The sequence below is a fragment of the Lepidochelys kempii genome, chromosome 18 (assembly GCF_965140285.1).
Source record: "Lepidochelys kempii isolate rLepKem1 chromosome 18, rLepKem1.hap1, whole genome shotgun sequence".
Taxonomy (NCBI): Eukaryota; Metazoa; Chordata; order Testudines; family Cheloniidae; genus Lepidochelys; species Lepidochelys kempii.
In genome coordinates, this window is record NC_136397.1 from 1,493,843 (window position 1) to 1,508,161 (window position 14,319).

Consider the following 14,319-nt stretch of genomic DNA (forward strand, 5'->3'; position numbering starts at 1 on the left):
AGTCTTGCTATATCAGACTTAGGAGATCCATAAAGAAAGTACCAGAAGAGTAGGCTCTTACTGTTTTTTTCTCTCTCTTAGCTGGTGGAGGCTGTTGTTGCTGCTGCTGTGTAGGCACTATGATGGGTGCTGACTGATACACTGGCTGACTTGGGTAGAATGGTGTTCCTAGGAAATCACAACAAGATATAAACACATATTCAGTTCATTTGTAAATGAGGAGCAGCAAGTGAGTGACAGCCCTCTGATCCTCCCTCTATTCCTTTGCGAAATCCCAGTTTGAATCTCCATTTTCTTAGTAGCCTGTGTTTCTTCTGCACTTCTATCAAATCAGAATATGACATCACAACATGACAAGTGATGGAGAGAGTCATTAGTCCACTTTTTTCATGCGACTGTGGCCACATGCATCAACTTTCTAGAGGCACTGAAAATACCGTATATACTCGTTCATAAGCTGAATATTTTTAGTAAAAAAGGGAAGCACCAGAGAAGGGGGTCGGCTTATCAACGGGTATATAGAGGGAGAGATGGGACACAGCCCCTCCCCCCCAACAGAGGGAGCAAGGAGAGGCACCACAGCCAGCAAAGCTAGAAGGGAAGAGGCGGGGCCAGAGTGTCTCCACTTCTGGCCATGCTGCTCTTCCCCCTAGCCTCCGAAGCAGCCTCAGCTCCGGGGCTGGCAGGCTGCAGCCGTGCCGCTTGGCCCCGCCCTCAAGAGCAAGCTGTGGCCACGCCGCCCAGCCCACCGGAGCTCGCTGTGGCCGTGCCGCACTGCCCAGCCTGGCCCGCCGGAGCAGGCTGAGGCCGCGCGGCCCAGCCTCCTGGAGCAGCTCTAGCCAGGCCAGAGACATCCTCCCCTGGCCCTCCCCAGACAAGGTGGGAAGGCATGGGATGGGGAGAGCATGGGGGTCCCAGGTTAGGGGTGGGGTCCTGTGGGGGTGGTCACAGGGGTTACTCCCCTAACCCCCAGCTTCTCCCCCCAAAAAAGTTTCCCCACCAGTTGCTGTCCTGGACCGTCAGGGTAAGCAGCTGGTGTGCTGGGACACTTTGTTTACTTAAAAAGAAAAGGAGGACTTGTGGCACCTTAGAGACTAACCAATTTATTTGAGCATAAGCTTTCGTGAGCTACAGCTCACTTCATCGGATGCATATTGTGGAAAATACAGAAGATGTTCTTAGACATACAAACCATGAAAAAATGGGTGTTTACCACTACAAAAGGTTTTCTCTCCCCAACCCCACTCTCCTGCTGGTAATAGCTTATCTAAAGTGATCACTCTCCTTACAATGTGTATGATAATCAAGGTGGGCCATTTCCAGCACAAATCCAGGTTTTCTCCCTCCCCCCTTCCACACACACAAACCTACTCTCCTGTTTCATACACACTGTAAGGAGAGTGATCACTTTAGATAAGCTATTACCAACAGGAGAGTGGGTTTGTGGGGGGGAGGGGTGGAGAGCAAACCTGGATTTGTGCTGGAAACGGCCCAACTTGATTATCATACACATTGTAAGGAGAGTGATCACTTTACATAAGCTATTACCTGCAGGAGAGTGGGGTGGAGGAGAAAAAACTTTTGGAGTGGTAAACACCCATTTTTTCATGGTTTGTATGTCTAAGAACATCTTCTGTATTTTCCACAGTACGCATCCGATGAAGTGAGCTGTAGCTCACGAAAGCTCATGCTCAAATAAATTGGTTAGTCTCTAAGGTGCCACAAGTCCTCCTTTTCTTTTTGCGAATACAGACGAACACGGCTGTTACTCTGAAACCTGTCATTATGCAAGGCACTGCATTTAGCCGTATGGAGTGGAAATCTATCAACTGCATGAAAAAACTTGTACAGATACAGACAGACATCATCTTCCTTTCCAAATGCAAACAGATGGACATTGTACCAAAAGGACTGAAGGTAAAAAATCCATTACAATCTACATACCACACAGACTATGCTGACAGCTTGTGCCAAACGCTCTCAAAGAAACTGCGGAACCACCTGATCAACATCCTCCACAGCAAACAGGGAAAGATTAAGAATGAGCTCTCAAAAATGCATACTCTCATAAAAAACCAACCTTCCACACAAACTTCCTCGTGGCTGGACTATACTAAAACTAGACAAGCCATTTACAACACACACTTTGCTTCTCTACAAAAGAAAAAGGACACTAAACTTTCTAAACTACTACATGCCACAAGGGGCCACAGCAATGGTTCCCTCAACCCACCCAGTAATATTGTTAACCTATGCAACTATACTCTTAGCCCAGCAGAAGCAGCTGTCCTATCTCGGGGCCTCTCCTTCTGCCCCTCCACCCCCACGAACATGATACAGTTCTGTGGTGACCTAGAATCCTATTTTCAATGTCTCCAACTCAAGGAATATTTCCAACATACCTCTGAATAACATACTAATCCACAGAGACCTCCCTACCAACACTACAAAAAGAAGGATTCTAGGTGGACTCCTCCTGAAGGTCGAGACAGCAAACTGGACTTCTACATAGAGTGCTTCCGCCGACGTGCACGGGCTGAAATTGTGGAAAAGCAGCATCACTTGCCCCACAACCTCAGCCGTGCGGAACACAATGCCATCCACAGCCTCAGAAACAAATCTGACATCATAATCAAAAAGGCTGACAAAGGAGGTGCTGTCGTCATCATGAATGGGTCGGAATATGAACAAGAGGCTGCTCGGCAGCTCTCCAACACGAGTTTCTACAAGCCATTACCCTCTGATCCCACTGAGAGTTACCAAAAGAAACTACAGCATTTGCTCAAGAAACTCCCTGAAAAAGCACAAGATCAAATCCGCACAGACACACCCCTGGAACCCCGACCTGGGGTATTCTATCTACTACCCAAGATCCATAAACCTGGAAATCCTGGGCGCCCCATCATCTCAGGCACTGGCACCCTGACAGCAGGATTGTCTGGCTATGTAGACTCCCTCCTCAGGCCCTACGCTACCAGCACTCCCAGCTACCTTCGAGACACCACTGACTTCCTGAGGAAACTACAATCCATCGGTGATCTTCCTAATAACACCATCCTGGCCACTATGGATGTAGAAGCCCTCTGCACCAACATTCCACACAAAGATGGACGACAAGCCGTCAAGAACAGTATCCCCGATAATGTCACGGCTAACCTGGTGGCTGAACTTTGTGACTTTGTCCTTACCCATAACTATTTTACATTTGGGGACAATGTATACCTTCAAATCAGCGGCACTGCTATGGGTACCCGCATGGCTCCACAGTATGCCAACATTTTTATGGCTGACTTAGAACAACGCTTCCTCAGCTCTCGTCCCCTAACGCCCCTACTCTACTTGCGCTATATTGATGACATCTTCATCATCTGGACCCACGGAAAAGAAGCCCTTGAGGAATTCCACCATGATTTCAACAATTTCCATCCCACCATCAACCTCAGCCTGGACCAGTCCACACAAGAGATCCACTTCCTGGACACTACAGTGCTAATAAACGATGGTCACATAAACACCACCCTATACCGGAAACCTACTGACTGCTACTCCTACCTACATGCCTCCAGCTTTCACCCTGACCACACCACACAATCCATAGTCTACAGCCAAGCTCTGCGATACAACCGCATTTGCTCCAACCCCTCAGACAGAGACAAACACCTACAAGATCTCTATCAAGCGTTCTTACAACTACAATACCCACCTGTGGAAGTGAAGAAACAGATTGATAGAGCCAGAAGAGTACCCAGAAGTCTCCTACTACAGGACAGGCCTAACAAAGAAAATAACAGAACGCCACTAGCCCCCAACTAAAATCCCTCCAACGCATTATTAAGGATCTACAACCTATCCTGAAGGATGACCCAACACTCTCACAAATCTTGGGAGACAGGCCAGTCCTTGCCTACAGACAGCCCCCCAACCTGAAGCAAATCCTCACCAGCAACCACACACCACACCACAGAACCACTAACCCAGGAACATATCCTTGCAACAAAGCCCTTTGCCAACTGTGCCCACATATCTATTCAGGGGACACCATAACAGGGCCTAATAACATCAGCCACACTATCAGAGGCTCGTTCACCTGCACATTCACCAATGTGATATATGCCATCATGTGCCAGCAATGCCCCTACATTGGTCAAACTGGACAGTCTCTACATAAAAGAATAAATGGACACAAATCAGATGTCAAGGATTATAACATTCATAAACCAGTCGGAGAACACTTCAATCTCTCTGGTCACACGATTACAGACATGAAAGTTGCGATATTACAACAGATAAACCTCAAAACCAGACTCCAGCGAGAGACTGTTGAATTGGAATTCATTTGCAAATTGGATACAATTAACTTAGGCTTGAATAGAGACTGGGAGTGGCTAAGTCATTATCCAAGGTAACCTATTTCCCCTTGTTTTTTCCTACTTGCCCGCCCCCGCCCCCCCGCTCCTCAGACATTCTTGTTAAACCCTGTTAAATCCTTGTTAAACAGGAGAGTGGGTTTGTGTGTGTGTGGCGGGGGGGGGGGGGGAAGAGAAAACCTGGATTTGTGCTGGAAATGGCCCAACTTCATTATCATATACATTGTAAGGAGAGTGATCACTTTAGATAAGCTATTACCAGCAGGAGAGTGGGGTTGGGGAGAGAAAACCTTTTATAGTGGTAAACACCCATTTTTTCATAGTTTGTATGTCTAAGAACATCTTCTGTATTTTCCACAGTATGCATCTGATGAAGTGAGCTGTACCTCACGAAAGCTTATGCTCAAATAAATTGGTTAGTCTCTAAGGTGCCACAAGTCCTCCTTTTCTTTTTGCGAATACAGACTAACACGGCTGTTACTCTGAAACCTTTGTTTACTTAGGTTTCAGGGCAGCAGCCGTGTTAGTCTGTACCTACACAGCAGGTAGGTGCACAGACTAACCTACACAGCTGGTAGGTACACAGACTAACCTACACAGTTAGTCTGTACCACACAGCAGGAGTTTGCCTGGGACTTCGCCTGGAGTGAGCCCAGTGAGGCTTAAATCTTGCCAACTTCTCTGAGGAAGCTCATAGTAAGAAGATGGTATGGAAGGGAGGGGTTCAGCTATTGTGACCTGCACTGGATGTGCCATGTTTGTCTTTCTTCCACAGGACAGAAGCGACTTTGTGTGTACAAACTGCAAGCTGGTCTCCATACTGGAAGAGAAGATTGAAAGTCTGGAGCAACAGATAACGACCTTGCGTTGCATACGAGAAACGGAGGATTTTCTGGACAAAAGTCAGGATATGCTTCTACGGGCACAAAGCTCTAAAGATTTAGAACAGGTTGCACAGCGGAGCCAAGAGGCCAGTGAAGAAGCTTGGCAACATGTGACCTCCAGAAGAAGAAGGGGGAATGTCCGGGTTCCAGCAACGCGGACACAGGTAACTAACCGCTTTCATGTTCTCTCCACAGGTACCGTTGTGGAGAGTGGACCAGATGATAAGTCTGGGGGGAGAAAGCTGAAGGACACTCCGCTGGTTGGAAGGCATGAGATGCGATGTCCTGAGATGGGGGGTTCCACGACCACCACTCCCAAGAGAAGGAGGCGGGTGGTGGTGGTTGGGGACTCTCTCCTCCGGGGGACTGAGTCATCTATCTGCCACCCTGACAGGGAAAACCGAGAAGTCTGCTGCTTGCTGGGGGCTAAGATTCGCGATGTGACGGAGAGACTGCCGAGACTCATCAAGCCCTCTGATCGCTACCCTTTCCTGCTTCTCCACGTGGGCACCAATGATACTGCCAAGAATGACCTTGAGCGGATCACTGCAGACTACGTGGCACTGGGAAGAAGGATAAAGGAGTTTGAGGCGCAGGTGGTTTTCTCGTCCATCCTCCCCGTGGAAGGAAAAGGCCTGGGTAGGGACCACCGAATAGTGGAAGTCAACAAATGGCTACAAATGGTGGTGTCGGAGAGAAGGCTTTGGATTCTTTGACCATGGGATGGTGTTCCCTGAAGGAGGAGCGCTGGGCAGAGACGGGCTCCACCTTACGAAGAGAGGGAAGAGCATCTTTGCGAGCAGGCTGGCTAACCTAGTGAGGAGGGCTTTAAACTAGGTTCACCGGGGGAGGGAGACCAAAGCCCTGAGGTAAGTGGGAAAGCGGGATACCGGGAGGTAGCACAGGCAGGAATGTCTGTGAGGGGAGGGCTCCTGCCTCATACTGAGAATGAGGGGCGATCAGCAGGTTATCTCAAGTGCTTATATACGAATGCACAAAGCCTTGGAAACAACCAGGGAGAACTGGAGGTCCTGGTGATGTCAAGGAATTATGACGTGATTGGAATAACAGAGACTTGGTGGGATAACTCACATGACTGGAGTACTGTCATGGATGGTTATAAACTGTTCAGGAAGGACAGGCAGGGCAGAAAAGGTGGGGGAGTAGCACTGTATGTAAGGGAGCAGTATGACTGCTCAGAGCTCCGGTACGAAACTGCAGAAAAACCTGAGTGTCTCTGGATTAAGTTTAGAAGTGTGAGCAACAAGAGTGATGTAGTGGTGGGAGTCTGCTACAGACCACCGGACCAGGGGGATGAGGTGGATGAGGCTTTCTTCCGGCAACTCGCAGAAGCTACTAGATCGCACGCCCTGGTTCTCATGGGTGACTTTAATTTTCCTGATATCTGCTGGGAGAGCAGTACAGCGGTGCATAGACAATCCAGGAAGTTTTTGGAAAACGTAGGGGACAATTTCCTGGTGCAAGTGCTAGAGGAGCCAACTAGGGAGGGAGCTTTTCTTGACCTGCTGCTCACAAACCGGGAAGAATTAGTAGGGGAAGCAAAAGTGGATGGGAATCTGGGAGGCAGTGACCATGAGTTGGTTGAGTTCAGGATCCTGACACAGGGAAGAAAGGTAATCAGCAGGATGCGGACCCTGGACTTCGGGAAAGCAGACTTCAACTCCCTCAGGGAACGGATGGGTAGGATCCCCTGGGGGACTAACATGAAGGGGAAAGGAGTCCAGGAGAGCTGGCTGTATTTCAAGGAATCCCTGTTGAGGTTACAGGGACAAACCATCCCGATGTGTCGAAAGAATAGTAAATATAGCAGGCGACCAGCTTGGCTTAATGGTGAAATTCTAGGGGATCTTAAGCATAAAAAAGAAGCTTACAAGAAGTGGAAGGTTGGACATATGACCAGGGAAGAGTATAAAAATATTGCTCGGGCATGTAGGAATGAAATTAGGAGGGCCAAATCGCACCTGGAGCTGCAGCTAGCGAGAGATGTTAAGAGTAACAAGAAGGGTTTCTTCAGGTATGTTGGCAACAAGAAGAAAGCCAAGGAAAGTGTGGGTCCCTTACTGAATGAGGGAGGCAACCTAGTGACAGAGGATGTGGAAAAAGCTAATGTACTCAATGCTTTTTTTGCCTCTGTCTTCACGAACAAGGTCAGCTCCCAGACTGCTGTGCTGGGCATCACAACATGGGGAATAGATGGCCAGCCCTCTGTGGAGAAAGAGGTGGTTAGGGACTATTTAGAAAAACTGGAAGTGCACAAGTCCATGGGGTCCGATGAGTTGCATCCGAGACTGCTAAAGGAACTGGCGGCTGTGATTGCAGAGCCATTGGCCATTATCTTTGAAAACTCGTGGCGAACGGGGGAAGTCCCGGACGACTGGAAAAAGGCTAATGTAGTGCCAATCTTTAAAAAAGGGAAGAAGGAGGATCCTGGGAACTACAGACCAGTCAGCCTCACCTCAGTCCCCGGAAAAATCATGGAGCAGGTCCTCAAAGAATCAATCCTGAAGCACTTACATGAGAGGAAAGTGATCAGGAACAGTCAGCATGGATTCACCAAGGGAAGGTCATGCCTGACTAATCTAATCGCCTTCTATGATGAGATTACTGGTTCTGTGGATGAAGGGAAAGCAGTGGATGTATTGTATCTTGACTTTAGCAAAGCTTTTGACACGGTCTCCCACAGTATTCTTGTCAGCAAGTTAAGGAGGTATGGGCTGGATGAATGCACCATAAGGTGGGTAGAAAGTTGGCTAGATTGTCAGGCTCAACGGGTAGTGATCAATGGCTCCCTGTCTAGTTGGCAGCCGGTGTCAAGTGGAGTGCCCCAGGGGTCGGTCCTGGGGCCGGTTTTGTTCAATATCTTCATAAATGATCTGGAGGATGGTGTGGATTGCACTCTCAGCAAATTTGCGGATGATACTAAACTGGGAGGAGTGGTAGATATGCTGGAGGGCAGGGATAGGATACAGAGGGACCTAGACAAATTGGAGGATTGGGCCAAAAGAAATCTGATGAGGTTCAATAAGGATAAGTGCAGGGTCCTGCACTTAGGACGGAAGAACCCAATGCACAGCTACAGACTAGGGACCAAATGGCTAGGCAGCAGTTCTGTGGAAAAGGACCTAGGGGTGACAGTGGACGAGAAGCTGGATATGAGCCAGCAGTGTGCCCTTGTTGCCAAGAAGGCCAATGGCATTTTGGGATGTATAAGTAGGGGCATAGCGAGCAGATTGAGGGATGTGATCGTCCCCCTCTATTCGACATTGGTGAGGCCTCATTTGGAGTACTGTGTCCAGTTTTGGGCCCCACACTACAAGAAGGATGTGGATAAATTGGAGAGAGTCCAGCAAAGGGCAACAAAAATGATTAGGGGTCTGGAACACATGAGTTATGAGGAGAGGCTGAGGGAACTGGGATTGTTTAGTCTGCAGAAGAGAAGAATGAGGGGGGATTTGATAGCTGCTTTCAACTACCTGAGAGGTAGTTCCAGAGAGGATGGTTCTAGACTATTCTCAGTGGTGGAAGAGGACAGGACAAGGAGTAATGGTCTCAAGTTGCAGTGGGGGAGGTTCAGGTTGGATATTAGGAAAATATTTTTCACTAGGAGGGTGGTGAAACACTGGAATGCGTTGCCTAGGGAGGTGGTGGAATCTCCTTCCTTAGAAGTTTTTAAGGTCAGGCTTGACAAAGCCCTGGCTGGGATGATTTAATTGGGTATGGGTCCTGCTTTTGAGCAGGGGGTTGGACTAGATGACCTCCTGAGGTCCCTTCCAACCCTGATATTCTGTGATTCTATGATTCTAAGTTGGTAAAAAAACCAACCAACCAGTCAACCAAAAACCCCTTCCAATCTTTATAAATTTCATATTTGGAAATTTCTTACGTATCCTTATTTGGGGCTTGTCTGATATTTGGATTTTGGCTGGTTAGCAGCTACACACGATACAAGGTTCTCAGGCCAGTAGCAGTTACATGTGTCACACAGCTGGACAAAAAGGTAACAGCACAGTTGCGTAAAAGCAGCTGTGTATCCTGTTTTCTTGTGATAAAGAAGGCTTTCAAATTTAAACTACATGCTATCTGATTGTTATTAATGGCCACAAATTAAACAAGTTCAAGTTCAGACTATTTGGAGTCAAAGAAGCTGATCAGCGCCTGGCACCATGCTTACTCTTTCAGTGAAGAGATAAATAGTATCCCAGGCCTACCTACACATACAGGAAACAACAGCAGGAGACAGATGCATGATACAGACAAATCTCATTTCACCTATTGTATGCGCTGGCATCCTCCTCTTTGGCTAGAACTTCTCTGCCTGCCTGGAATTAAAAGCACTAACTGTGTTATAGAAGGCTGGACTGCAGATTATCATCTCTGGCCTACTAGCTCAGCATACTAAAGCTCAGCAGACAAGGCAGCCTTAGACTAGACTGGTTTCAGAGTAACAGCCGTGTTAGTCTGTATTCGCAAAAAGAAAAGGAGTACTTGTGGCACCTTAGAGACTAACCAATTTATTAGAGCATAAGCTTTCGTGAGCTACAGCTCACTTCATCAGATGCATATCGTGGAAACTGCAGCAGACTTTATATATACACAGAGAATATGAAACAATACCTCCTCCCACCCCACTGTCCTGCTGGTAATAGCTTATCTAAAGTGATCATCAGGTGGGCCATTTCCAGCACAAATCCAGGTTTTCTCACCCTCCACCCCCCCACACAAATTCACTCTCCTGCTGGTGATAGCCCATCCAAAGTGACAACTCTTTACACAATGTGCATGACAATCAAGTTGGGCTATTTCCTGCACTAGACTGGGACTGAAAGATTACAGCCTACGTGGCAAGAAATCACAGCAGTTCAAAGAGCACAAAAGAAATCAGGACAACAACTTTTTCAAAATACAAAATAAAGAAAGGAAAATTCTGTCAGGAGAGTGGGAAGTGATTCAAAAGCCAGACAAGAGAATCACCAGAAAAACAAAAAATTAAAGCTACGCCATGTATTCTCCAAGTTACTGTATCAGAATTAGAGAGTCATTGCCACATTTATTTTCTTTATTTCTCCTGCAGTGATGATTTCATAAATATAAACTGAAATTGTCTCCCTTATGTTCCCTTTCCTACTGCCCAATTAATTCAGAGATAACACAATGTAGGGTTGGTGACATCACTATAAGGTTTTGGGATAAGTGGGCTATTATAAATGTAAGTCACTATCACATCATCACAAGATCAAACTAGCTACAGGCATAAAGGGTAACAAGAAAACATTCTACGAATACATTAAAAGCAAGAGGAAGACCAAGGACAGGGTAGGCCCATTACTCAATGAGGGGGGAAAAACAATAACAAAAAATGTGGATATGGCAGAGGTTCTTAGTGAAAACCGAAACAAAAACAACATTAAGAGGGTTGGTGGCGATTTGACACCTAACATAGTGAACACTAATGAAAATGAGGTAGGATCAGAAGAGGCTAAAATAGGGAAAGAACAAGTTCCACTCTGCGCTGATTAGGCCTCAACTGGGTTACTGTGTCTAGTTATGAGCGCCACATTTCAGGAAGGACGTGGACAAATTGGAGAGAGTCCAGAGAAGAGCAACAAAAATGATTAATGGTCTAGAAAACATGAGCTGTGAGTGAAGACTGAAAAAACTGGGTTTGTTTAGTCTGGAAAAGAGAAGACTGAGGGGGGACATGATAACAGTGTCAAGTATGTAAAAGGTTGTTACAAGGAGGGAGAAAAATTGTTTTTCTTAACCTCTGAGTATAGGACAAGAAGCAATGAGCTTAAATTGCAGCAAGGGAGGTATAGATTGGACATTAGGAAAATATTCCTAAATGTCAGAGTTGTTAAGCACTGGAATAAATTGCCTAGGGATATTGTGGAATTTCCATCATTGGAGATTTTTAAGAGCAGGTTAGACGAACACCCATCAGAAATGGTCTAGGTAATACTTAGTCCTGCCATGAGTGCAGGGGCTTGGACTAGATAACCTCTCAAGGTCCCTTCCAGTCCTATGATTCTATGATTAACTGTTGCTGAATAAACAAATAAAAGGTCCAGACCTTGGTTCATGACAAGTAAATAATAACCGAAGTGAGAACTTATTTTCAATTACAATTTCCTTTAAATTGAGTCAGCATTTGTGAAAACTACCCTATTTTGGGATCCTAAGCAATTTTAATAATTAGTTTAACCACCAAACTTTTCAGTCCACTTCTGAAGTTCAGAAATACTAAATGAAAATATTAAAAGCTAGAAGTGCATGAAAAGTTGATAAAGCAAATCCAGCAGATTTCAGAATGTTGTGCCAAGGTAGTGGTAGTGAAATAAACCACTTTTCAACAGTGAGATTACATAAGGCAAAAATGAAAAATTAATAAAATAGCAAAATGTGGAGATGAGAACTAAGTATTATTATTGCACACATTCTTGAGACTTTTTCAAAATATTCCCATAAATCACCATAGTGAATTAAAAAAAAATCTGATGAAATTTGATGAAAGTTGCACAAGAATAAAGGTCTAAAATACAATTTCGCATTCCTTCAAAAAATACCCCAAGTGCACCAAATAGCAAATAAAACAAAACAAGGCAAACACCACCACCCATCATAGTTTTTCCAAATGTAATTAAAATACCCAGAAGTGACATCACTTGGCCTACATTAAATTACTGACCAGAGCACGAATCCTGCAATGAGATCCATATAGACGGACCCCTGCACCTACATGAAAAGCCCCAATGGCTTCCAAAGGGACCTATGTGGGCACAGGGGTCCACCTACCTAGCTCCTATTGCTAAATATGGTCCTACAAAGTAAGTAACAGGCACATGCATTGTTATTTGCATTGTTATTTACAGGCTACCTAATCCTACAATTCACCCAAATTCAACAAGGAATAAGTTGGGAAAATGGACTCATGTTAATGAACATATACTACTTTTTTAAAGGTACACTGTCAGCATAGTAACAACAACAACAAATACCTAGCTAATATTTCAAATTAGTTTGTTATAATAAAGACCAAATTCTACCCACTATGCAGAAAAAACTGGGGGCATGAAAAGTCTGGAAGTGCATCTTGCAGAGGGTGAGGTGAGGATAGAGTTTGCTTCCTCTCTGGAATGTATTTCACTGTCATTTAAAAAAGCTCATTAAAGTTCATTTTTGTTTTGATTTCACAAAACTATCCTTGTTACAAAATTTAGATTAATTTAATATGGTGTCCCCTTAATGCCACATCTTTGCTCATACAAATTACAATAACTGTCAACATTTAATCTGTTATTACAGGTCTGTCATATTTGGAGCATTTCCCACAAAACTCCTCTACCATCCAAACTCACTGCCACAAAAACCACACTCACTCTCTCCATGAAACAGAGAGGCCCCCTTGCTGGCCAAATAATTTGTTGCAAATAAGTTATGGAATAGCCTTCACTTGTAGTGAATCATTCACAAACCATGTGTTGTTATGTAATTTCAGTCTTTGGGCTGTTCACAAACTGGTTTGACTATGGTGCGGGACTGGCCATTCAAGTCACATGATCTTTTTCTCTGCTCCCTGACTACATGCAAAATTTTTTGAAATAGGAGAAAAATGAATAAAAAATGTTAACTGGATGGCTATGGATGTATTCAGTGCACAACCCAATGGCGCTTAGACCTTAACATTAATAAATAATAATTACGGCTGTCAAGTGATTAAAAAAAATCGTGATTAATCATGTGATTAAAAATTAATCATGGTTAATCACATGATTAATCGCGCTGTAAAACAATAACAGAATATCATTTTTTTAAATATTTGTGGATGTCTTCTACATTTTCAAATAAATCGATTTCAATTACAATACAAAATACGAAGTGTACAGTGCTCACTTTATATTTACTTTTTATTACAAATATTTGCACTGTAAAAAACAAAAGAAATAGTATTTTTCAATTCACCTAATACAAGTACTGTAGTGCAATCTTTTTATCATAAAAGTTGAACTTACAAATATAGAATTATGCACCAAAAAACCCTGAATTCAAAAATGAAACAATGTAAAACTTTAGAGCCTACAAGTCCAATTAGTCCTACTTCTTGTTCAGCCAATTGCTCAGACAAACAAGCTTGTTTACATTTGCAGAAGATAATGCTGCGTGCTTCTTGTTTACAACGTTACCTGAAAGTGAGAACAGGCATTTGCATGGCACTGTTGTAGCTGGTGTTGAAAGACGTTTACATGCCAGATGCGCTAAAGATTCATACGTCGCTTGATGCTTCAAGAACCATTCCAGAGGACATGCGTCCATGCTGATGACAGGTTCTGTTAGACAACGATCCAAAGCAGTGCATGTTCATTTTCATCATCTGAGTCAGAAGGCTGATTTTCTTTTTTGGTGGTTTGGGTGCTGTAGTTTCCGCATCAGAGTACTGCTCTTTTAAGACATCTGAAAGCACGCTCCACACCTCATCCCTCTCAGATTTTGGAAGGCACTTCACATTCTTAAATCTTGGGTCAAGTGCTGTAGCTATCTTTAGAAATTTCACATTGGTATCTTCTTTGCATTTTGTCAAATTTGCAGTGAAAGTGTTCTTAAAACGAACATGTGCTGGGTCATCATCCGATACGGCTAGAACATGAAATTATATGGCAGAATGCAGGTAAAACAAAGCAAGAGATATATAATTCTCCCCCAAAGAGTTCAGCCACAAATTTAATTAATGCATTATTTTTTTAACCAGTGTCATCAGCATGGAAGCATGTCCTCTGGAATGATGGCCAAAGCATGAAGAGTTCATATGAATCCTTAGTGCATCTGGCACGTAAATATCTTGCAATGCCAACTACAACAGTGCCATGTGAACGCCTGTTCTCACTTTCAGGTGACATTGTAAATAAGAAGTGGGCAGCATTATCTCCTATAAATGTAAACAAACTTGTTTCTCTTAGTGATTGGCTGAACAAGAATTAGGACTGAGGAGACTTGTAGGCTCTAAAGTTTTACATTGTTTTGTTTTTGAGTGCAATTATGTAACAAAAAAAAAA

The 14,319-nt window shown here is 44.4% G+C and overlaps 1 protein-coding gene across 17 annotated transcripts in view; it reads right to left on the reverse strand.

The window, feature by feature from the left end:
• Positions 1–14,319, reverse strand: part of EIF4G3 (eukaryotic translation initiation factor 4 gamma 3) — a 441,067-nt gene that overhangs the window by 193,558 nt on the left and 233,190 nt on the right. For all 17 annotated transcript variants that reach the window (XM_073316601.2, XM_073316590.2, XM_073316588.2 and 14 more), the window contains one exon: positions 62–168. In XM_073316601.2, coding sequence (XP_073172702.1) covers positions 62–168 — 107 coding nt within the window. The remainder of the gene's footprint in view (positions 1–61; positions 169–14,319) is intronic.